Raw genomic sequence first — 24947 nt, 5'->3', positions numbered from 1 at the left:
GTTGCACTTACTGTTTGTTTGGCATTCTTGCCAGATTTTGGTTACTTCCGCATAAGCTCTGATTGGGCGGGCCCCTCTCGAAACCAGCCAGACATTGCCGATTGGGCCAATGCTTAACATTTATTACTATTATTACTATCATCATCATCGTCATATTCACATCTTGCTTGAGATAAAAGCTGCCTGCATGTAAACACAATACATGTATATAAAAAAAAATTAATTAGCATACCAGCCCACATTTAAAAAAAATGGTCCGGCCCTTCTGGCATTTGCCAGAATTGCCAGATGGCCAGTCTGCCCCTGACTGCTTGACCAATTCATACATGGGACTTTTAAATCACATCCAGATAAATTAGCCTAAATCTGAGGTAACAAATTAATCCGAAGCCATGCTGCTTTACAAAACAAATAACTTTATATATCGAAAACATGCATTATTTTACACAACTACGAACACAAGTTTAACACATTTGTGACCATTATTTTACCAATGATGCAGCATGGGGAAATTCCTCAGTTTGCAGTAACCGAGATGCCAACACAACAGCGTTGGTCTGCAAAAGCACTTCTCTAGCGTGTATCTGATTCGCAAGCGCCACGGCCATGTGCCTCATTCTCTGATCTGCACCAAAGCGGATTCATGTTTAGCATCTGAGATCCGATGTGATCTCCCAAGATCAATTTGAAGGTTAAACATGACCATATTCACCAATGCATGATTATGTTGTTTATTACAAGAACTTTGAAACACTGTAAAAGTACTGGGATGCATTGTCACAGAATCATTAGATGAGGACATTCATAAATGAAGGCATAAAAATAGCATACAGGGTTTAATAAAGCATCATGTACTAACCCCCCCCCTTTTTTTTTTTTTTTTTTTTTTACAGTTTTAACTTATCAGGATTTTTAAAAAAGTAATGGTTACAATTTGGGTTGTAGCTCTGTAAATGTGAACTGTATTCAGTATCAGCCATGCTGAAGCAAGTTACATAGCAGTGAGGATATGAAATGCTGGATCTGAAGGACACACTTGTGAACAACTCAAAAGTTAAACATGCTTTAAAATGACAAAACTATATACATATTTACAGAAATAAAACAACAGACTGATGCCCTTAGGGCAAGTTCAAAACCTTTCAGTCCAGCTTTTCTTCTTGGAAGAAATCGGCAGCATTGAGATGCTCTTGAAACTCGTCGTATTGCTAAACAGATCAGAGAGAAAGAACAGGAATCAGTGGGTTCATACACATTTAGGGCCTATATACACTCAATCTGTGTTTCCATGCATGTTCACTGATTCAGTAAATTACAGCTGAACCTGCTATCAAACATGCATTCATGAATCTGATTCTCTTCTGCTTCCACTGTGCAATTTGATCTTATTCTACTCTTAATAATTCTCTGGTCTTGTTTGACATCATCTTTTTGCTTAGACCCGCTCACCACTTATTAGGTCAAAGCTTTCTTACCTTTGCTATCCAGTTTAATAACCGACAAACATTATTTTGGTCACACTTTACAATAAAGTTCATTAGTTAATGTTAATTAATGCATTTATTAACATGAATAAACAATGAATAAAACATTTACTACTGTATTTGTTCATGTTATTAAACGTTAGTTATTAAAAATACAGTTCATTGTTTGTTCATGTTAACTCATGATGCATTAACTAATATTATCAAGCATGGACTTGGATGTTAATAATGCATTAGTAAATGTTCAAGTATGATTAATATATACTGTACATGTGTTGTTCATGATTAGTTCATGTTAGTAAATGCATTAACTAATGAACCTTATTATAAAGCGCTACCATTATTTTCTTACCACAGCTATTTTTCCTTTATCTTTTAACCCTCGTGTAGGTAATAAATCCAAGGATTATGAAATCTGTTCATATAATGCACATTCCAGTTCACATTGTGACCACAACACCACTCCGTGTGCGCATTACCCTCTAATAATTCAACAGCCTGTCGTCAATTATTCCTAACATGCGTAAAGGGTTAGTTCACTCCAAAGATGAAAGATTCCGTCATTAATTACTCGCCCTCATGTAGATCACCTGAATCCCCCGAGACTTTAATTTGTCTTTCGGAGACGAGTTAAGATATGGAATTGATGAAATCTAGATAGATGAAATCCCAGAGCTCTCTTATCCTCCATATAAAAAGAGTTAATAGCAAGAGAGTCCATTAGACTTCGCAGCGCAACACACAAGAGTTGTAATCCCTGTAGTAAACGCACACCCTGATCTGATGCAGAAGACAGTGAACAAATGTTTTTCTGCCAACACAAAAGTGAGCTCTGTGTGATTACAGTTGAACCCCTGAAGTCACACGGACTGTTTTTGGTTCTTTTTATGAACATCTTGGATCGCATCAAAAATATTTAATTTTGTGTTCTGAAAATTAGCAAATGGCTTAGGGGATTGGAATAACATGCAGGTAAGTGATTTATATTATAACTGTCTTTTTTTCGGTGAACTGCTGGGTTTCCACCGGGCCTTTAAGTCTTAAATTTGCTGTTCTAGCTCTTAAACATTTTTGGTCTCATTTTTCTGATGTCCATGTAACGCTACATCTAATGCTCATTTTGATTCTTTTTTGTTGTCGTTGCTTGGTATTCATGATGTTGAAGTTCTTTATTTCACTAGTCCAAATGTAATTTGCGCTATTATACCTACAAATGAGACCAACATGCAATAGCCAATCAGCTTTCTGTTATTGAACTCAGAATATGACGAATGTGACGTCATCGCAGAGTTTCCGAAGGTTGCGCGATATGATTTCGGCTGATTTAAACTTTCGCCTGGCGTGAAATAAATTATTTAACTGTAATAGGTAGAACTGTCCAAGATGTGAACAAAAGCAAGTGATGCATGTTGGACTGTTGGACCATTATTGCCTTTTTAGCTTATAAGTAGAGGACAGAAACTAGCCAGACAGTAATGTGAGAATTGTGGAGTGGGCAAAATCAATAATAAAAAAATGATAATAAAAACAATAATAAATAAATTCAGTATTTTTTCGTAAGAGTACTGTGGCGAGGGGGCGTGGCCGAGAGCCGTGGGAACGGGGTGAGGCCACCGCGTGAGTGGATACACGTGCGGTGCGCACCTGCCTCGGATCCCACGGAAGAAGCTCTGGACCATAAAGGGAGGACTGATGGCAGAGGAAGCCGAGAGAGGACCGGGCCCGGGCATGTTATTTTACTTTTGCTTTCAGTTTGACGGCAGTCTCCGCGAGGAGCTGCCGTCCGTTTGTTTTGATTTAAATGGCAGTCTCCGTGAGGAGCTGCCCTCATTATTATTAATAAATCATTTTTAAACTCCGTCGGTTCTCCGCCTCCTTCTTCCCGGCGGCCAAAGGGCCGTAAACTTCATTACAGTGGTGCCGAAACCCAGGAGAAGGAGGGACGCGTTGTCCAGATGCCCTCGCCGCTGAGAGAGGGGGCGAGTGTTCGGGAGTTAACCCGAGTGGGGGAGAAACCCGTTCGTCTGCCCAGAGTGCCGGGGCGGCCTGAGGCTGGCGAGGAAAGGATCTGCCTGCTGCCGTCTCCCAGCATGGGGAGGAGCAGGGGACGCGGGGCTCACCACCGGAAGGGAAAGAGCTGAAGGGAGCCATCCCACGGAACCCGGGGGAGTCGCCGCGATCCGCCATGATGCCAGAGCCTGCATCCATCCACCGAAGCGGGAGCGGAGCAGGAGACCAGAAATGCCGCCAGCCAGCCAGGAGAACCGCCGCCGGACGCCAAAAGACGGACGGGTGGATAGATTCCTCCACAGGGCTCCCAGCACGTCGTCGCATCTCTCAGCTGGTGGAGGACCGAGTGGCAGCGTGTCTGGAGAACCGAACCCCAATTTTTTTTTTTTTTTCCTCTCTCCCCTTTCTCGGTCTACTCTGTCTTTCCTCCTTTTTTTTTCCATCTCCTTTTCTCTCGGCCCGTCTCATATAGGTCTCGCGGGTGCTGTGGCGCCAAACCCCCCCCCCCCGAGTATGCACAGCCACGGGGTGCCCCCGGCCTGTGATGGGAGATGGGGGTATGTGGCGAGGGGGCGTGGCCGAGAGCCGTGGGAACGGGGTGAGGCCACCGCGTGAGGATTTTAGTTTAGTGAACAAAAGCAAGTGATGCATCAAAGTTTGATTTAAAAAATCTTGAATGGTTGTAAAAAAATAAATAAATAATAATTAATTTAAAAATCTTGAATGATATTAATAATAGGATGTAGTTCCTGAAATTTCCTACATCTGTTTATCCGTCTGACTTTAGGGTGGCTTTCTTTTGACCGCACCTGTCGTTTTAAAAAAGCCTCGTCCGTTTGAGGTGCGAGTGCAGTCAGCGAGGGTGCGCAATACGGCGCCAGGCGAAAGTTTAAATCAGCCTTAAGATGTTCGTTTTTTCCTGTAGTTCAATGATGCATCTAACCCAGGTGTGGGCAAACTTGATCCTGGAGGGCCAGTGTCCTGCATAGTTTAGCTCCAACCCATTTCAAACAGACCTCCCTATAAAGTTCAAGTGATCTTGAAGACACTGATTAGTTTGTTCAGGTGTTTTTGACTAGTGTTGGAACAAAACTCTGCAGGGACACCGGCCCTCGAGGATCAAGTTTGCCCATCCCTGATCTAACCTGTCTTCAATGTGAAAACATTTATTTTGCCACTAATTTTGTGACTGATATTTTGATACAGGTCTTACATTTAATACTTAATGGTCTTAAAAAGTGTTATATTTGACATTATGATATCTGAAGAAACCCTGAAAAAGACAAATGTAGCTTTAGGGCCGGGACACACCAAGCTGACGCCAAACAACTAGCGCTGATGAAAACCAAAAGTGTTGTCGGCTCACATCTGGACTAAAAAGCTGATCGTGAACACACCAAAGGGACGGCAGCCGACTCAAATGAGAGATTGTGTTCAGCACCTGTGTAAGATGCGTCTTTGCACACGTGTGGACAATAGTCTGTTTTTTTCAGTCCGTAAGGGGAAACCAGTAAATGTGTTTAGTATGATAATCACAGTTATTGTCACCAAGGTTATAATAGTTTTGGATTTTTCAATAGTTTTAGTTTCTATTTCGTTTTAACTTTTTGTTTTCAAATTCAGTTAGTTTTAATTAGTTTTTAGAGGCAGATTTACTAGTTTTTATTAGTTTCTATATTTTAAAAATGTCTTAGCTTTAGTTTAGTTTTTATTAGTTTCAGTATTAGTTTCAGTTTTTTTCTAAAAAAGGATATTTGTTAGGTGCAAGATTCAAAATCAACAGAATAAATATTGTTTAATAAAAACTCAGTCATACGTTTTTTGAAACATGAATTCAGAGAACACATGAACACGATCATCTACCACAACCATCTACCCATCCTCAAATTCAAATACAACAGCAAAGATTCGTTCGCGATCGCGATACAGAAATAAAACCCATTATTGGGCACAAATGTGTTAAAGTAATAGTTTATTTAATGCTGTCACCGTGCTGCTGTCATGTCCACTCTGGTGTTTTTGTCGCGGGAGCAACAGCGAGGATGACTAGAGAAAAACCAGCTCGATCTGGCCAGTGGCAGCAGGAGACTCTGAGGTGTGAAAGGGTCAAACACAAACACCTGCAGCGCGGATTAGATTTACTTTTAAAAGGCTTACAGTAAGATTATATATTGAATACAGTTACATATACGAAAACGGAGTTTTTTTTGCGATAATTTTAGTTAGTTTCAGTTAGTTTTGTATGTACACAAAGTTTCAGTTAGTTCTAGTTTTTTACACTCTGATTTGTTGCTGAATAACCAATCAGAGTGCCGATACTATTCTATACATGGAACTTGGACAACTCAATCGGATGTTAAACCAAGGAGAAGCGACATATGGAAGACGAATAGTGTGTAATAATAAAGAATATTATTATTGTAAAATATATATTATTCATTCATTTTCTTGTCGGCTTAGTCCCTTTATTAACCTGGGGTCGCCACAGCGGAATGAACCGCCAACTTATCCAGCAAGTTTTTACGCAGTGGATACCCTTCCAGCTGCAACCCATCTCTGGGAAACATCCACACACACATACACAAACTACGGACAATTTAGCCAACCCAATTCACCTGCACCGCATGTCTTTGGACTGTGAGGGAAACCGGAGCACCTGGAGGAAACGCAGATGCAGTCAGAACATGCAAACTCCACACAGAAACACCAACTGAGCCGAGGTTCGAACCAGCGACCTTCTTGCTGTGAGGCAACAGCACTACTACTGCGCCACTGCTTTGCCCAAAATATATATTATTAAGGATATATATTAGACAGGAGCATGTATATTCTCTCCGGGTGCTCCGATCTCCCCCACAGTCCAAAGACATGTGCTATAAGTTAATTAGATGAATTAAGTTGGCCGTAGTGTATGATTGTGTTTGTGAATGCGAGAGTGTATCTGTGTTTCCCAGTACTGGGTTGTGGCTGGGAGGGCATCCACAGCGTAAAACATATGCTGGAATAGTTGGCAGTTCATTCCACTGTGGCAACCTCAGATAAATCAGACTAAACTGAAGTATAATACATGAATAAATGATATATAATATGGAAAATCAACTTAGCCAGACTGATGGCCCAATTAGTGTGTACCGGCCTTAAAGGACTAATATTCACACCTCCTTGATCCAGCCATCATCCTGCAGTTTGGTGAAGGCCTTGTTGACTGTGTCCTTGACTGGTTCATCGTCCTCTCCCGTTTCCCCTTCCGGTATTTCCTTTCGAGTTTCAATAGTTTTACGGCACTTCTCAAACAGATGGTATTTAAAGTGCTTCAAGGCATGGTAGACCTCCGTACGACTGGCACAGACAGAGCCCACAAAGAAACTCTGCAAACAGGCATTGCAATTAACGAGGCTTTCCAATTTCTCTTTCAATCATACTTCGATATTAGGATTTGTGTGAAAAGCAACCTGTGAATCATCAGGCATGAACGTGTCCTCCTGCAGGGACTCGCAGTGGTACAACTGTCCAGAGAGACGAACCGTGAAGCGGCCCGTTCTGTGAAGCTCGCAGGCTTCACAACCCTTCATCTGAGTTCTTGTCGTCACCACCCGCAGTTTCGGATAGCATTCTACTCTCTCCTTTTAAAAACGAAAATAATGAGAAGAAACCCAAATACATATTTTCAACATACAGTTGTAGTCAGAATTATTAGCCCCCCTGAATTATCTGCTCCCTTGTTTATTTTTTCCTCAATTTCTGTTTAACGGAGAGCAGATTTCCTCAACACATTTCTAAACATAATAGTATTAATAACTCATTTCTAATAACTGATTTATTTTATCTTTGCCCTGATGACAGTAAATAATATTTGACTGGATAGTTTTTCAGGACACTTCTATACAGCTTAAAGTGACATTTAAAGACTTAACTGGGTTAATTAGGTTAACTAGGCAGGTTAGGGTAATTAGGCAAGTTATTGTCTGAAGATGGTTTGTTCTGTAGACTATCAAAAAAAGAAATAGCTTAAAGGGGCTAATAACTTTGACTCTAAAATGCTGTTTAAAAAAATTAAAAACTGCTTTTATTCTAGCCGAAATAAAACAAATAAGACTTTCTCCAGAAGAAAAAATATTATCAGACATTCTGTGAAAATTTCCTTGCTCTGTTAAACATCATTTGGGAAATATTTAAAAAAGAAATAAATTTAAAAAATCAAAGGGGGGCTAATAATTCTGCCTTTAACTATATATATATATATATATATATATATATATATATATATATATATATATATATATATATATATATATATATATATGCGTGTGTGTGTGTGTGTGTATATATTCTGCATGGGGGTTTGGCAAATAAAACATTAATAATATTAGGAGGTTTGAGAAGATAAAAGAGGTCACTAACTTAACATTTTTACTGAACTGTACCTTAAATTTGTCCTATGGTGTGACAGCAAAAATGAAGCGAAATGACTCTTATACAAATAGCGTGAGAGTGATTTATCTTCATTGTTAGAGTTAGTTTATCTTTATATAGTGCTGTTCATTTTTATGAAATTTAGTTTTTTCTCCATGACTTGTTGGACATTTTCAATAAACAGAGGTGTCACAGCAAAGGACAACAAAACTTTTTATAGGGGTTCCAGAAAAGTCCATGTCCATGGAGGAAAAAGAATCATTTACTGCATTTTAAATGACGTCAATATTAATTCAATTCATATTTGTCACACACTACCTGACAAAAGTCTTTAGGAACAAAAGTTTTAGGAACAATAAATCGTTGACATCCAGTTGATCATTTGGTATCAGAAGTAATGTAAATGTAATGTAATGTGTATTTATATAGCGTGTTTATTGTGTATGCCCATACACTCAAAGCGCTTCACAATCATGAGGGGGGGTCTCTCCACACCACCACCTGTGTGCAACACCCACTTGGATGATGCGACGGCAGCCACAGGACGGCAGCCACAGGACAGCTATTGGTGGAGTGGAGAGACAGTGATAGAGCCAATTCGGTGGAAGGGGATGATTGGGAGGCCATGATCGTAAGGGCCGATATAGGGACTTTGGCCGGGACACCAGGGTTACACCCCTGCTCTTTACGAGAAGTGCCATGGGATTTTTAATAACCACAGAGAGTCAGGACCTCGGTTTAACGTCTCATCCGAAAGACGGCACCCACTGACAGTGTAGTATCCCCTTCACTTTTACTGGGGCATTAGGACTCACGCAGACCACAGGTTGAGCGCACCACTTCCACTTCCAACAGCAACCTAGTGTTCCCTAGTGGCCTCCCATCCAGGTACTAACCAGGCTCAGCCCTGCTTAGCTTCAGTGAGTAACCGGTCTTGGGCTGCAGGGTGATATGGCTGTGGCTATAAGAAAGACGAAGGCCTCTAGATTACGCTTATTTTACCAAAATAAAATATGATAATGCCTTGATTTTTAATGATTTAACTAGGACAGTAAGGTCTAACTTTGCTTAGACAAATGTCTTGTCACTTAATAGAAATAATGTACAGTAAAGAATATAAAGTCATGCTGCAGTGGAAACTGAATTAATATATATGTATATATATGTATATATATGTATATATATAAAAGAAATATATATATATTCTTATATATATATATATATATATATATATATATATATATATATATATATATATATATATATATATATATATATAAAAGAAATTTATATATATATATATATATATATATATATATATATATATATGACTCCCATCAGCGTGAAAGACTGCATCCATATATCTCTGCAATGACTCAAATAACTTAATAAAGTCATCTGGAATGAAAGCATTCTCGCTGGACTCCCTGAGTTCATCAAGATCATTTAGATTTATCTTCAATGTCTCCTCCTCCTTACCCCAGACATGCTCAATAATAATCTCTGGTGACTGGGCTGGCCAATCCTGGAGCACCTTGACCTTCTTTGCTTTCAGGGACTTTGATGTGGAGGCTGAAGTATAAGGAGTGCTGTCCTGCTGAAGAATTTGCCCTCTCCTGTGGTTTGTAATGTAATGGGCAGCAGTCTTGATAGCTCAGGCTGTTAATGTTGCCATCCACTCTGCAGATCTCTCGCAAGCTCCCCATACCGAATGTAACCCCACACCATGATTTTTCCTTTACCAAACTAGACTGATTTCTGTGAGAATCTTGGGTCTCTGCAGGTTCCATTAGGTCTTCTGCAGTGTTTGTGATGATTGGTATTCAGTTTAACGGATGATTCATCTGAAAAATCTACCTTCTGCCACTTTTCCAAATGATCAACTACTGTAGGAGTCAAGTAATTATTTGTTGCTCTAGCAATGAGGTTTGATGTCAAGACTTTTGTCAGGGAGTGCATGTGACAAATGCATTGTCATGTCAACATCCCACATACATCTTCATATATTATTAAAAATGTGATGTAACGAAGCTCAAGAAGAAGCCTATTTATTTTACTTTATAGCGGTCTTTCCAGCGGCTCCTCTGCTTCAGGTTCTCCAAGCGAGGAAGAACCATTCGCTCATCAAAATGAAGCAATGATGTTTTCATCTCCTGGGCGTATCGCTTTGTTCGTTCGCCACCTGTAGACATTGATGCAAAGTAAGAAATATGTGGGTCAATGACTAAAAGAGATTTCTCAAGAATCTAAACAATAAAAGGGTTAGAAAGAGCAAAAAAGCCTTTACGTGCCGTCTGAAAATTTCTTCTAAAATGAGTTTTTTTTCCTCAGTAATTAAGAAATAAAGAACCTATTCACCAGCATAAAAATTTAAATCACTGAACTTACACACTGGAGCACGAGAAAAATGCTCATTTTATAAGAATATTTCAGAAAGCACTATAACACATTCCTATGGCACATTTTTACTATTGATGCGGGCACTAATGTTGGACCTATATATTATATATATACACAGTTGAAGTCAGAATTATCAGCTCCCCTGAATTATTAGACCGCTTGTTTATTTTTTCCCCAATTTCTGTTTAACGGAGAGAAGATTTTTTTCAGCACATTTCTAAACATAATAGTTTTAATAACTCATTTCTAATAACTGATTTATTTTATCTTTGCCATGACGACAGTAAATAATATTTTACTAGATATTTTTCAAGACACTTCTATACAGCTTAAAGTGACATTTAAAGGCTTAACTAGGTTAATTAGGTTAACTAGGCAGGTTAGGGTAATTAGGCAAGTTATTGTATAATGATGGGTTGTTCTGTAGACTATCAGGAAAATAAATAGCTTAAAGGGGCTAATAATTTTGTCCCTAAAATGGTGTTTAAAAAATTCAAAAATGCTTTTATTCTAGCCGAAATAAAACAAATAAGATTTTACCAGAACAAAAAATATTATCAGACATACTGTGAACATTTCCTGAATCTGTTCCACGACATATATATATATATATATATATATATATATATATATATATATATATATATATATATATATATATATATATATATAAAAATATTGTATATAGTATATTTTACTGTTAAAAGTTTTCTGCCTTGTTTTTGAACCACGGCTACATTTATTTATTAATAAATACAATGAAAATAATGATATTATTACTGTCATATATTATACATAAAAAAAACCATCTTCGTTTATTTAAATCAGGGGTCTTGCAAGTCAAATTTAACATTTCAAACATTTACAAAGCATTTACAATTTTTTCCAGCCCTCTACAACTGTGGCAAATTAAAATTTTTACATAAATACACATGCTTTGTCACATTACATCAGATGCTGACATATTGGATGGCCTATTTGCCCAACATTAAGTTAGTTAATTACTGGCTTAAACTTCATTGACTTGCATTCTAAATGTGCCATCTTTTATCTTCATTTTGTCTTCTCCTACTGCTTAATCAAAGTATACAGATAAAATACAATTAAAAACAGGCAGGGCACACTACAGACTCCAGAGTTTTCACTTTACGCTAAAGCAAAAAAAAATAAAATAAAATAAAATAAAAACATTCATAATTATTACCTATTTAGTATGATGAATCATGAAAACAACACTATTACATTTTCAAGCATTTTATGCACAATCTAAGCACTTTTTAGACTTTTCAAGTTTTTTAACTTCAAGAATATTCGAGGATTTCAGGCAACCGTATGAACCCTGTTTAATTACTCTTCAATTCCATTCTTCAGTGTCACAAGTTCCTTCAGGAAATCATTATATTAACATGATGTTTTTTTGCTCAAGAAACATTTCATTTTATGGAGGTTTTATATACTTTTTTATTTGAAATATTGTTTTCAGAAAGTACAAAAGAGCAATGTGTCAAAGCTGATTAAAAGTTTCAAAGATCCTGACCGTAAAAAAAACATACCCCAAATATTTGAATATTAGCGTGTTAATATTAGCATGTTTATGAACCTACTGTAAAGTGACTTGAGGAAGGTGGAGTCCAGTACATTGATCAGCAAGGCTTTGACCACCAGCTGAAAGTGGCTGAGCTGAGATCCTGTGATGACTGAAACACACAGAAATGAAGCAGATTTTCAAGGCATTACACACTATGTTTCCATTCAAAGATTTATGCGCAAAACTGTAATATTGCATGAAACATTAGTTGAAAAATTGGTTTCCATCCAGTGAGTCAAAAAGAACAAACTTGTCACTTCCTGATAAACTGAGGCCAAATGACAAACAAAAACCTGGGTTTGCTGTGACTGGAGAAGCTACTAAGGCCCCCTTTTTCTTATATAGTAAATTACTTGCACCTCATTATACAAAGACAAAATACAATGTATCTAAGGTTGCTTTTGAAGGCACGAGACGCTCTTTGGGAGCACAGAATCTTTATGCTGCGTTCACACCAAATGCGGAACGCGTGTCAAGCGCGAGTGATTTACATGTAAAGTCAATGCAAACGCGCGAATATATATCCTGCGGCGTGATATGCGCGATATGCGCGAATGGCCGGGCGCGAATGACGTAAATTGCGCGAATGGCGTGGTGCGAATAGGGCGATACACGCGAATGGCGCGGAGCGAATTGAGCGTTTGACGCGCGTTTCGTGCAAATCTGTGGAGTTCAGCGGACATTCGCACTGGGTTAACCAATCAGGAGCTTGCTCTTGTGGGGGCGTGATTGTGACGTATGTCTGTTGAAAAAGTTCATCAAACTGGGCTTGGCTCAGTCAGAAGCACCGCTGAAAGCCTCCGTCATCCAGGTTCAGTTTCTGGAGGAGTTTATGAGCACACAGAGCTGGATGCACCTCTGAAAGGATATAATGGACTCAGACACAGCCCTAAACGGACGCTGTTCTTCAGCCTTCATAAAGCACATAAACACTGTTATTTTATTCATAAAATCCATGTTAGCCATTTAGCTATGAAGCTAGAGCCACCGGGCAGACAGAAGCCCTGCCCATCACATGAATCCGCGTCTGTTCTGAAGTGAATATGACCCGCGAATGAAGCGGGGTTTGACGCGCGAATGGAGCGGAGTTTGACGCGCGAATGAAGCGGGGTTTGACGCGCGAATGAAGCGGGGTTTGACGCGTGAATGAAGCGGGATTTGACGCGCGAATGAAGCGGATTTGACGCGCGAATGAAGCGGATTTGACGCGCGAATGAAGCGGATTTGACGCGCGAATGAAGCGGATTTGACGCGCGAATGAAGCGGATTTGACGCGCGAATGAAGCGGGGTTTGACGCGCGAATGAAGTGGATTTGACACGCGAATGAAGCGGATTTGACGCGCGAAAGAAGCAGAATTGACGTGCGAATGAAGCAGATTTGACGCGCGAATGAAGCGGGATTTGACGCGCGAATGAAGCGGGATTTGACGCGCGAATGAAGCGGGATTTGACGCGCGAATGAAGCGGATTTGACGCGCGAATTAAGCGGGGTTTGACGCGCGAATGAAACGAGTAAACAATTGTTTGCGCGGCTATTTATGCGCGAATAGCACGATTTATCCGCACGTTCCTTGTCTGGTGTGAACACAGCATTAGACAGTCCTGTGAAATATTAATACTGAACCACTTTGATGACAGACTTGGGCTGTTGGATTTTAAAAGAACAAAACAAGACGTCAGATGTTTTACAATGTGGTCAGTCTACTGGTTTGTCTATTAATGCAGTCTCACCACTATCATCGTAATCACATGGTCTGCTAAAAGTGCGCATGCTAGAATTTATTTAGTACATAAGTTTTAATCATAGTTTATGCACATTATTCTAATTCATCCTACTCAGTTGGAAGTGGCATATGTTTTTATGCATATTTTTAAAATGTATGTGCATCTTGCGGTGTCCATCAAGCATTGTTATGCACTATTTCAAAAAGCGAATCAAAATAAGTGGATGAAAACATAACTCTGCCATTAAAACATTTTAGAACAAAAGCAAAAGCACATGTGGCCTTACACTGGCGTGGAAGCTGAGAGAGGATCTTGTCTTTGGCGTCCTCGTCTCCCTCCTGCTCGTCATCCTTCTTCTGATCCTCCTCCACAATGAAATCCTTCATACTGTCACTGCTATGAGCCAGTTTCTCCTCGTCGCTGCTGTTCAGAGGACTGGCGTTCTCCTCCACAGTGGAGTCTTCATCTGAATCATCTGCTTTACTCGGCTCTTCAACTTTGACTTCCTTGACCACCTCTTTCTTCTCTTCCTCTTCCTCCTCATCATCGTCTGAACCCTGCAGATAAACAATAATCAGACAAAACATTATTATTATTATTATCAGTATTAACCCGCACTTTTTGGAAGGGAACCCTGTTGGTTTTATAACTATTTCTATAATATAATTTTGTTTAATCTTTAAAAACTGAAAGTGCCATGACATTTGAAATTGTAAATGGTTGATACTTTTACATTAGTAGTCAAGTTTTGAAGGATTATTAATTGCTTGCAGTACACATTACAGATTTGCAAAGAGCGATCGGTCGTGCGGGAGGTTTGATTTGCATGTGTTTTTTTCTCACAGTGATGGCAGCCATGAGCCGCACTCGGAAGTGAAAGTGAAACCTGTGCGCACATCATTTAAATGAGCATATGGCATTTTACAGTTATGATTACGGGAAGCATTTGATATGTTTTTTTCTTTCATAGTGAACAGTGTTGTGCATAAAAATAAATGTTTACAGTGTCAGTAAAACAACCCTAGCCTATAATGTTGAATATAATGCAAGAAGGAATCTGATAATGACTAAATTCTAATTTTACCATTGAAAACAAATGGTCTAATAATGTTGTCAATGACAGATGAATGATTTTTATATATATATATATATATATATATATATATATATATATATATATATATATATATATATATATATATATATTTAGCAGTAAATATAGCAGAATGGAGAATGTGCAGGTTATTAATTGTAAAACAAAAGGTGACTGACTTAAAAGTGATGACAAACTATGCAAAACAACACTTCATTTTTTTTGTTGTGTTGTACCCATGTATACAGATGTTTCCTTTTAGCTTCTTAATTTGATGTTGCCGTACTGTTTTTTACCAGGTTATGGAAAAAAATAACATGCTCACAACATCCAATCAGAAACGAAAAGTAATATGGTGTTTGTGACATCACAGAGAAGGTAGTAAAGACTTAAAAGCACACATGTTTTCTCAATTCTAAGACTGAATTTGCTTGCGATTGACAAATAGTAGCAGGCAAAATTAAATTAAGTGACCCGATTGGGCCAGTAACGATTATGTCTGTATGTCAGTAACGATAATGCCCCGGGCCATTGGGCAGTCCTTATTGATGAGCCCTGATGACTGTTCAAAATGTAGCATTTTAAACTGTAGACCTACACATAAGCCTAATATTATTATTGTTGTTTTACCATAGGTTTGAGAATTAACTATAATAATAGGCTAATCATATTAACCTTTATTGTACATTTACAGAATCGTGAGAAAATCGTGAAAAATAAAAAAATAAAAAAATCGTGATTCACATTTCTGGCAGAATCGTGCAGCCCTAGTTGAGACATACCGAGTCATACATGACCCTGAATCACATCCTGTATGTATAAGGTAAAATTCACCCAAAAATGTCATTTTTGTCTTCATGAAATGATGTATTTGCGGCTGCAAGATCACACGTGATGTGAGCTGCTGACCGTCAGCTGTTACCACAGAGAGGGTGGGCGAGCACCCAACTTACTTAATAATAGACGCACTCGCGTCTACTTTAGTAGACAAAACCTGCATAGGCTGTGAATAATCGGTAGGCCCACCCGGAATCTGCCGGCGCAGAATTCCTCAGATTTTTATCCCATCATTAATTCTGTTCATTTACAGGAGTAAATGTGTGTAAATGTATATGTATTTAGTTTCATTAATTTCTGTAATATTATTGACTGATGTGAAAATGTTCATCTGATTTATGTACAATGCGGTTTGTAAAGTAATGTTTTCTGTCTTTTACTACATATATTATATGACAAACTTGCTTTATTTACCAAATAATGTGAATCTAATTGGATTTGCATTTTAAACTTTAAATAAAAGTTAAAAAGGTATTATTTTTATTTCATATATTAAGGTTTTAGTTCTGATACTCCCAAAATAATTCCATAGAAATCTGCAGACTTTCATCAAAATTCTCCGCAGAAATAGCAAAACACGTCCGCAGATTCCGCCTGGCCCTAGTAATAGGTAATAAAGTAGTAAATAACTTTCAGTTTGTGGCACAGAGCAATCGTTTGGGAGCCACGCCGGAAGTATGAACAGCACTTAGCAGTGAAAATGAAAGCACACACATCCTTTAAATAATCATATCGCATTTTAGAGTTATGATTAAGACAAGCATTTCATATATTTTTCTTTCATAGCGAACACAGAGTGTTGTGCATGAAAATAAATGTTTAACAGTGTCAGTACTACTCTTGCCTATATAATGTTGAATATAAAGCAAGAGTTAATCTGATAATGACAGATGTCTGATTTCACTAGTGAATAAATGGTCGAAATATGTTGTCAATGACAGATTGCAAGCACGTCTCAAACACAATAATTCAACATCAGAATTATGAATAGTTGTATTCTGATGGCGTCACTTTACTTTGCATTAAAGGGCCATGAAACCCCCTCGTTTCAGCAGGGTGTTTTCACACCTCTACTTTGGAAAAAGTCAGAAAAGTGGGCGTGTCCAGCTTTGTTTAGGGGGGAGTGTCGGAGGAAGAAAAGAGGCTTGGTGTGGGAGTGTCTATTTGGCCGCGCTGAATTTCAGAGTCAAAACACACAACCACAGCGGACAATGTGACTGTTTACATGGACATCTGTAGTCGAATTATTTGCCAAATTATTAAATGGTGGACTTTAACTGCAGTTTGGCTCTTTCATTCAGGGAATTCATTCATGTCCCTCGCGACAAACGAGAGGAACTGCTCTAAGAGTGTATTTTTCATGCAATGTTTGATACCGCACGGCGAAAGAGAGAAAAAAAACTCAGCATTTCCCGGAAACTTAGATGCACGCGGCAGGTAGCTTCAGAAAGCCGCGTGTGTTATTCCGGTCACAAAATCCTACACGAGGTTATAGTTTGGTTGTAGTGCTAACTTGTTTACACTCGGTGCAATAGTTTTTTCGATACGAATAAAATACGAACTGAATAAACAAAGAGCACTGGTCGCTCACTTACCAAATCTGTAGAGACAGGACAATCACCAGCAACTAGAGCCGCGTCTTTATTAAGAGAAGACTACAAGCGAATCCGGATCTCAGCGTTTGCAGATGAGAACAGCTCTCAGGTAAACAATAATAATCCTCCTTAGACACGTAAGTTATTGTTGTCGAGCGTCGCATACACTGTTAATCCACACGTGACACCAGCTGCGCTCTCACAGAGAGAAAATGAAAACAAAACTTAACTGCAGCAAACTATAAAAGCAACACTTCACGCTTGTTTTGCCAACACAACATGGCGTCTCTGTCGTCTAAACACTGTGACAGTAATGAATATTAATGAAGTTGCACAATAGAGCGCGCTGATTGGTTTGAACCAAGCCTTACTCATGCATTAATGCATCACACTGTAAGACGTAATAAGACACACTCTGGTACAGACGTCCAGTCTGCACGCTGGAATACAGGCTATTATGTCATGGCCGTGACGCAGCTTCAAAAATTTGTTTCAAACCGGAAGTACGAATTTGCTTAAAATATCGCAAAAACAACCAATTTACACTTTTTAGTGAAAGATAGGTGTCCTAATGGTGTTTTTAGCAGTGTGGGACACATATACGACTGTCAACAGCTCAAAAAATGTGTTTTGGTGTTTCGTGACCCTTTAATGACCAGGACAAATTTAAAGTCTAAATCCACAATTCAAAGTCTATTCAAAATTTTGCATTTTAACCAGTAGACCTACAAATAATATTATTATTGTTGCTTTACCATATGTTTGAGAATAACAATAATAATAGCCCACTCATAATAACCTTCTCAACTAAATATTTATTTCATGTCTCCACTCACCATTGTCCTGCGCCTGCGCCGCGGGGTGCCTGACTTTCTCTTCTTCGACAGCTCCATGAGTTTATTCTTCCTCTCTCTTCTCTTGGCAGCAGCTTCCTTGATCTCCGCCTCCCTCTTCTTCTTTTTCAGAGCCTCATCCTCCGAGTCCTCCGGCAGCCGGAGCCTCTTCCTTTGCAGGACCCTCCGGAGCGGCTCTCCGCCCACGTCACTGGAGGAGTCGCTGCTGCTGCTGGAGGCCATTGGGGTAAAGTTGGTTTTACATTCACACATTCAGACTTTCGCCTTCTTAATATAATTTCAGAAAAGTACTCTTTGCAAATTCCAAATAAGTAAATCATAATAACACCCAGAGACTCAATTTAATTCAGCTTTATTTGTATAGCGCTTTTACAATGTAGACTGTGTCAAAGCAGCTTCACATAAATGGTCATAGTAACTGGAACAGTGTGGTTCAGTTTTTAGTGTTTAAGTTCAGTTCAGTTCAGTTTAGCTCAGTTCAGTGTGATTTAATCATTACTGAGAGTTCAAACACTGAAGAGCAAAGAATCAAAGTACAGTCAGTCAATTAACTAGTGCTAATGCTGTTTTGAAGTCATACGTGGCTGTGATTTCAGACTAAATATTCACCATAGAACAAAAGAGATCGATTTTATTTTGTTTTACATTATATTTATTACATTTGCATTTATGAGGAAAAAGTTTCGTTATACATGTGACACCTCTCTGTTATGGATGTGTCTGCTGTGAAAATGGCACTTGTGTGACTTAAATATAATTATTTAAAAACATTGACAGAGACATTTTTGAATATTTTTAATGTACTGTAAAATACAAGCTTAAGCAAAGAACATAGAAAAGGGTTTCCCTAGTTGCTGATTTTTTTTTTTTTCAAAGGAAGCTTAAAGGTGCATTAGGTGATTGTCTTAAGAAACATTTTTGTTGTGCTGGTTGAAAGTTTCTCCTTATTCCAAATATAGTAAATGATCTAAATGTGTTTATATGTATTTTTATATTCTTTAGTGATGCTCCGATTGATCGGCCGCCGATCACGACCAGCCGATATTAGCTAAAAATAGCTTGATCGGCTAACCCCAAAAGCGTATTTTAAATTCTTTGCCAGAAAAACTAACATGTTGACTTTGTCCGGTTTAAGGGTGCTTTCACATCTGTAGTTTGCTTCATTTGGTCCGGAACAAGCGCAATAAATGATACATTGTTGCATTTTCTGCCGTCTTTGGGTCGTTTTCACACCACACTGCTGGCTTTGGTCCGAACCAGTTGAAATAAACCAAAATGCAGTCATCTGACAAAATCCACATCTCTCATTGGCCAGATGTTGTTGAACATATTTCCTAAACTGCTTATTGATTGGTCAGAATTCACGTGCGGGAAAATGCCAACGACCTCCCGCAGGTAAACAAAACCTTTAACTCTGGAGCGACGACTGCGCTGGCTGATTGTATTCTGCTTAAGACAAACTATACATTACGAAAATGAAGCGCGGCTGCGGCTGGAAAACAGTGTTTAATGCATCGCTAGTCACTTCAAGAGGAGCTGTGAATTAATTTAGCTAAACTGCAACAATGTCATCTTGCGAAAATATTATCAACGATCCATCAGTTAATGTTTTCCTCTCTCTCTCTCTGTTGGTAAAGCGCTGTCAACAAATATTTTTCCTCCATATCCCATAATGCACAGCGCATTATGCGGTTGGACCTGTTTTAGTACGGATCATATTCTCACCACAAACAAACCGCTCCAGGGTTCGTTTGAAAGCGTACCGAGACCACCTCTTCAAGCAGGTCTCGGTACGCTTATTTGCTCCGCTTTTGGTGCTCACTCGAGTACGATTGCTGCATTCTCACCTGCCCAAACGAACCGCACCAAAAGGGGAAACGAACTCAAGTGCGATTCAATCGAACTAAATAAGGCAGGTGTGAAAGCACCCTAACAGAAATGTAGCCTAATACTTGGCAACATAAGGGTACTTTGTGTTTTTTAAAGTGTGTGACGTGATGTACTACCGCCAGTGGCAATGGCCCTAATTAAATAGCCATTCCCCTGCCATTCTGTGATCGGCAATGATTGGCAGATCATGATTTTGGCCAGGGGTTCCCAAACTTTTCAGCACGCGACCCCCTAAATTAACAATGACAGTGACTCGGGACCCCCAATATCCTCTGAGGTGGTTATAAATACAGAAAACTTGCATGCAATGGCGCACACACACACACCAATAGACCAAAGTCTATTCTTCGTTAAATTTTTTTATGTATGTCAGAGCTGTAAATGGGCCAGAAAGTTTAACCTGGTGTTATAAAATCAATCTGCTGCATCTGACGCTATTGCTGTCTTTAATATAATGTATTTACCCCAGGGGTCGCAATCCAATAGAACAAGTAAATAAACTACTATAGTAACTATAAACGACTGTTTTTTTCTCTTCAGTTGGTTATGGATCAAATATGGTCATTCTTATGGCCTAATAATAATAAGTAGATTTTTGGAAATCACCAGGCGACCCCCCTTCATTGTTTCGCGACCCCTCAAGGGGTCCCGACCCCCACTTTGAGAACCACTGATTTTGGCTATCGGTAATCGGCCCCAAAAATGCTGATCGGAGCATCTCTAATATTCTGGGTAAGGCATAAAACTAAAAATTTATCCAATTAAATATTGTCGGACCGACAAATAACTCCATTCCGACAGGTAGCACAAACTGTCTGTCAACAAATTAAAATGTGAATTTCTGCGCAGCCTCTTAAAGCAGACCGGTGCGTCACTCGCGCGCACACGTGAAGCACAGATCTGCAGCTGACAGAGAGACGTCATCAGACAAACTCTGCATCAACCTGTACTTCTTTCTGAAAGACCAGCGTGGCCTTGTGTCCATGAAAAGAAAGATTGTTTATGAAAATGCAGAATTAATACTTTTCTAAACCCTTAAACAATATCGGAGTTACTTTTGCACGCCGGAGGGAAATAACGTTATGCAGTTTAAAACAACGATCTGAAGGGTGACACCACGGCTGAAGTATTTCCATTTCTTTAGCCACGCAAAGCTGATGTACATTGTGTTCTTGTTTATGAATTGGTTTATAGGCAGAGAAGTGTTGTTCAGCCACTGAAAGCGTCCGGTAAAAGATTGGCTATTTTTAAGTTCATGGGGTACCTTATACAGCATCAATAATATAATCAGTTAAAAGACTTTAGTCAGGTAGTGTTTAATGCAATTTTTTACAAGATAACTTATTAATTAATAATTGTAGATTGTTTAGGATAACTTTGTAGGGGAGTGCATAACAAATACTACAACCAGAGATAAATAAAAGTAGAGTCTAAGAGCATAGAGATAGAGGTAAAGTTGGTTTTATATTCACATATTAGTTCATTTAGCTGTCTCTATATTTTTTACCGTGTTACTTTGAATATTTGATTGGAATTAGCATGTAAGTGTGACTTGAAAACAACATTAACATTGTTTATTTGACTGTGAACAATGTTGTACTTTGATAGTCATTGGCTGCTAATTTGATTTCGCTATTTAGAGTTTGCAAATAATACTTTCATTAAGTTATATTATTAAGGGGAAAGTCCAAATTTGCGAATATAAAACCAACTTTACCTCTATAGCATAGAGGTACAGAAATAATAGAGGTAAAATTGGTTTTATAATCGGATATTCAGACATTCTCCTTAATAATATGATTAGAGAATATTCTAAGAGGGAAATCATATTAGCAGTCAATGATTATCAAAGTACAGCATGAAGGTCAAGTTGGTTTTATATATGCACATTGGTTCATTTAGAAGTCTCTATACTGTTTATCTGGCAAGGTGAGCAAAGTGGCGCAAGAAGGTCGCTAGGTCACTGGTTCGAACCTCGGCTCAGTTGGCGTTTCTGTGTGGAGTTTGCATGTTCTCCCTGCCTTCGCGTGAGTTTCCTCCAGGTGCTCCGGTTTCCCCCACAGTCACAAGACATGCGGTACAGGTGAATTGGGTGAGCTAAATTGTCCGTAGTGTATGAGTGTGTGTGTGTGTGGATGTTTCCCAGAGATGGGTTGCGGCTGGAAGGGCATCCGCTGCTTAAAAACTTGCTTGATTAGTTGGCGGTTCGTTCCGCTGTGGCGACCCCGGATCAATAAAGGGACTAAGCTGACAAGAAAATGAATGAATGAAATAATATATACTGTTTACCATGTTACTTTGAATATATTTGATCAGAATTAGCATGTCAGTATGACTTAAAATCAACATTAACACTGTTTATTTGACCGTGAGTAATGTTGTACTTTAATAGTCATTGGTTGCTAATATGATTTCGCTATTTAGACTTTTCAAATAATACTTTTATGAAATTATATTATTAAGGGGGAAGTCTGAATCTGCAAATATAAAACCAGCTTTACCTCTATACAGAAATAATCAAATGTATAATAAAGATGTATGTTCTTCGTTGTGTAAATAATTAAATACAATTAATATTTGTTAAAACTGCAAACGTAATAATTCCTTGTGCCCAAATGTTCTAAATTCACTTAAAATGTTTACAAGGGCCTTAAACGCACACGCAATTAATAAACTATCCACTTTTTAAACTGAACTGACTCCAAAAGTGTCTTGTGTTCTGAATGATGTACCTGGTATAGAGGTAAAGTTGGTTTTATATTCAGATATTCAGACATTCTCCTTAATGATATGATTTGAGAAAAGTATTCTTTCCAAATTCTAAATAGGGAAATCATATTAGCATAAATGATTATCAAAGTACAACCATGCTTACAGTCAGTTAGATAGTGGTAATGTTGTTTTAAAGTCATACTTGCATGCTAATTCTGACCGAATATTCAAATTAGGGTGGTAAAAACAATATAGAGACAGTTACATGAACGAATGTGCGAATATAAAACCAACTTTACCTCAAAGTTACCTGGTCAAATATTACCCTGATACCACATGTGCTGTGACTATTGCGTATTCATACATTTTAATATCGATTTAAATGTATTTTGCAGCTCTAACGTTAATGGAATTACTCAAATCCAACTTTACCTCAATCTGGAGGCGCTGCTGCTGCTGCTGCTGGAGTCCTCGTCTGGAGCCGGTGCGCTGACGGTTCTCTTCTTCTGCCGGCGGGACACTGCGCGCCTCTCATCGGTGTCGCTGCTGTCGTCGGCATCGCTCTCCCGCGCCCGGTATGAGCTGTCGGATGTCCCGGACTCCTGCTCGGAGTTGTGGTACTCGCTCTCGGAGCTGACGCTGGTGGTGCTGCCGCCGAACGAGCCCTCGTCGCTGTCATCAAGCATGGTGTCGATGGGGTTCACGCGAGTCTTTTTCTTGTCAATGCGAGATTTTGGGGGCGCACATTTTCGCCTCAACCCAAAATGCTTTCCCACGCTTTTCATCATTTTTGCGGCGATGCAAAAGTGACCCTAATTACAACGAGAAATGTTACTGTATTCTTTAAAACAAAGCTGTTGTTGCCAATCTACATGGTCAGCAACAGGATGCTGCGCTCGTGCTGTCAAATTACATTCCCGTCGCGTGGGTGATTATTCGGCTATTTTTTTGTCACAACGAGTCATTTATCCAAGCGTGCAGATAAAAATAAAAACAATCTAATGTTTTAATTAATATTTCAATGATGATTTGAATAAATATGTATCATTCTGCTCCAGCCAGCGACACGCGCCAATAACAAGAGGGGGCGTGTCCGTGTTTTTATAGATACGCACTTCCGCCGTCAGCTCCACACATCGGTTTGGGCAAACGCGCCACCTAAAGACACGGAGAATATTTGTGTAACATTTACTCAAAAATAGGCTTATTATAGTGTATTTTTGTCCGATGTAGGTGGTTTTCATTTTCCTTGAAAACAAGTTTTTCTATGAGGTGACACTTGTAAACAAACAAACATTACATTTATTAAACATGAGAAACCCCGTTGAGGCAAAGTCCCTTAGTATTCTATAGTCTTTGGTTGAAGTCTCTGTTTTGTAAATGGAAGAGGCCATCTTTGTTTTATGTATTGTTTTTGTTGCCCTTGTTTTATTGTTGAAAGCTCTGTACTGTTGCCTCACAGCAAGAAGGTTGCTGGTTCGAGTCCCAGCTGGGCCAGTTGGTATTTCTGTGAGGAGTTTGCATGTTCTCCTCATGTTGGCATGCTCTGTTTTTCTGCAGTATAGTTTAACTGAATGAACTTGGCTGTAGTGTATGAATGTGTATGATTGAGTGTGTATGGGTGTTTCCCAATACTGGGTTGCAGCTGGAAGGACATCCGCTGCGTAAAACATATGCCGGAATATTCAATAGTTGGCGGTTCATTCTGCTGAAGCTGATCAAGTCGAAGGAAAATGAATGAATTAATATTTTATTGTTTAATAATTTATTATATACTCAATTATTATGCAGTAGTCTTTTATTGCCTATCAACTTATTTGAGCATAGTGCAAATACAAAGTAATAATTCTCTTACTAAACTTGTCATAAATCCTCAATGCTTTTTGAAGCAAAGACTGCAGAAAACGGCTTCATAATTAAAGGGGAAAACAAGATTGATAAAAGGTTCAAAGTCTATATTTATTTATTCATTTTGTTTTTGGCTTAATTTCTTTATTAATCTGGGGTTGCCACAGCGGAATGAACCATCTATTTTACGCAGCGCATCCCATCCAGCCGCAACCCATCACTGGGAAACACCAATCCACACTCAAGCACACCAATAAATTCAGACAACTTAGTTTATCCAATTCACCTATACCTAGGCCCACACGGAATCTGCACACGCAGAATTCCACAGATTTTTAGCCCATCATTAATTCTGTTTATTTACTTGAGTAAATGTGTGTAAATCTGTGTTTATTCAGTTTTTTTATTATTAATTTAAGTAATTTTGTTGACTAACATGAAAATGTTTATCAGATTTATGTACAATGCAGTTTGTACAGTCATATTTTCAGTCTTTA

At 38.7% G+C, this 24947-nt stretch overlaps 2 protein-coding genes across 5 annotated transcripts in view; one reads left to right on the top strand and one right to left on the bottom strand.

Moving 5' to 3' along the window:
• pcyt1bb (phosphate cytidylyltransferase 1B, choline b) overlaps positions 1-24947 on the top strand; it is a 658357-nt gene that overhangs the window by 568793 nt on the left and 64617 nt on the right. The window lies entirely within an intron of this gene.
• ccdc82 (coiled-coil domain containing 82) lies at positions 397-23678 on the bottom strand. Of its 4 annotated transcripts, none has more exon segments than NM_199822.2 (8): positions 397-1208; positions 6653-6862; positions 6947-7117; positions 9965-10089; positions 11912-12004; positions 13908-14178; positions 17983-18211; positions 23035-23678. In NM_199822.2, coding segments are annotated over 8 exon segments (1521 nt in total). In that variant the 5' UTR covers positions 23391-23678; the 3' UTR covers positions 397-1142.

This window comes from Danio rerio, chromosome 21, assembly GCF_052040795.2.
Source record: "Danio rerio strain M-AB ecotype USA chromosome 21, GRCz13ab, whole genome shotgun sequence".
NCBI lineage: Eukaryota > Metazoa > Chordata > Actinopteri > Cypriniformes > Danionidae > Danio > Danio rerio.
This window is presented reverse-complemented; position numbering and strand designations above follow the sequence as displayed.

Coding starts and splice junctions, on each gene's coding strand:
- ccdc82 (XM_087299239.1), bottom strand. CDS start 23,390: ATGATGAAAAGCGTGGGAAAGCATTTTGGGTTGAGGCGAAAATGTGCG. Junction 12,005..13,907: donor CTCTCAGCTTCCACGCCAGT/GTAAGGCCACAT, acceptor TGTGTGTTTCAG/TCATCACAGGATCTCAGCTC. Junction 6,863..6,946: donor TCATGCCTGATGATTCACAG/GTTGCTTTTCAC, acceptor GCCTGTTTGCAG/AGTTTCTTTGTGGGCTCTGT.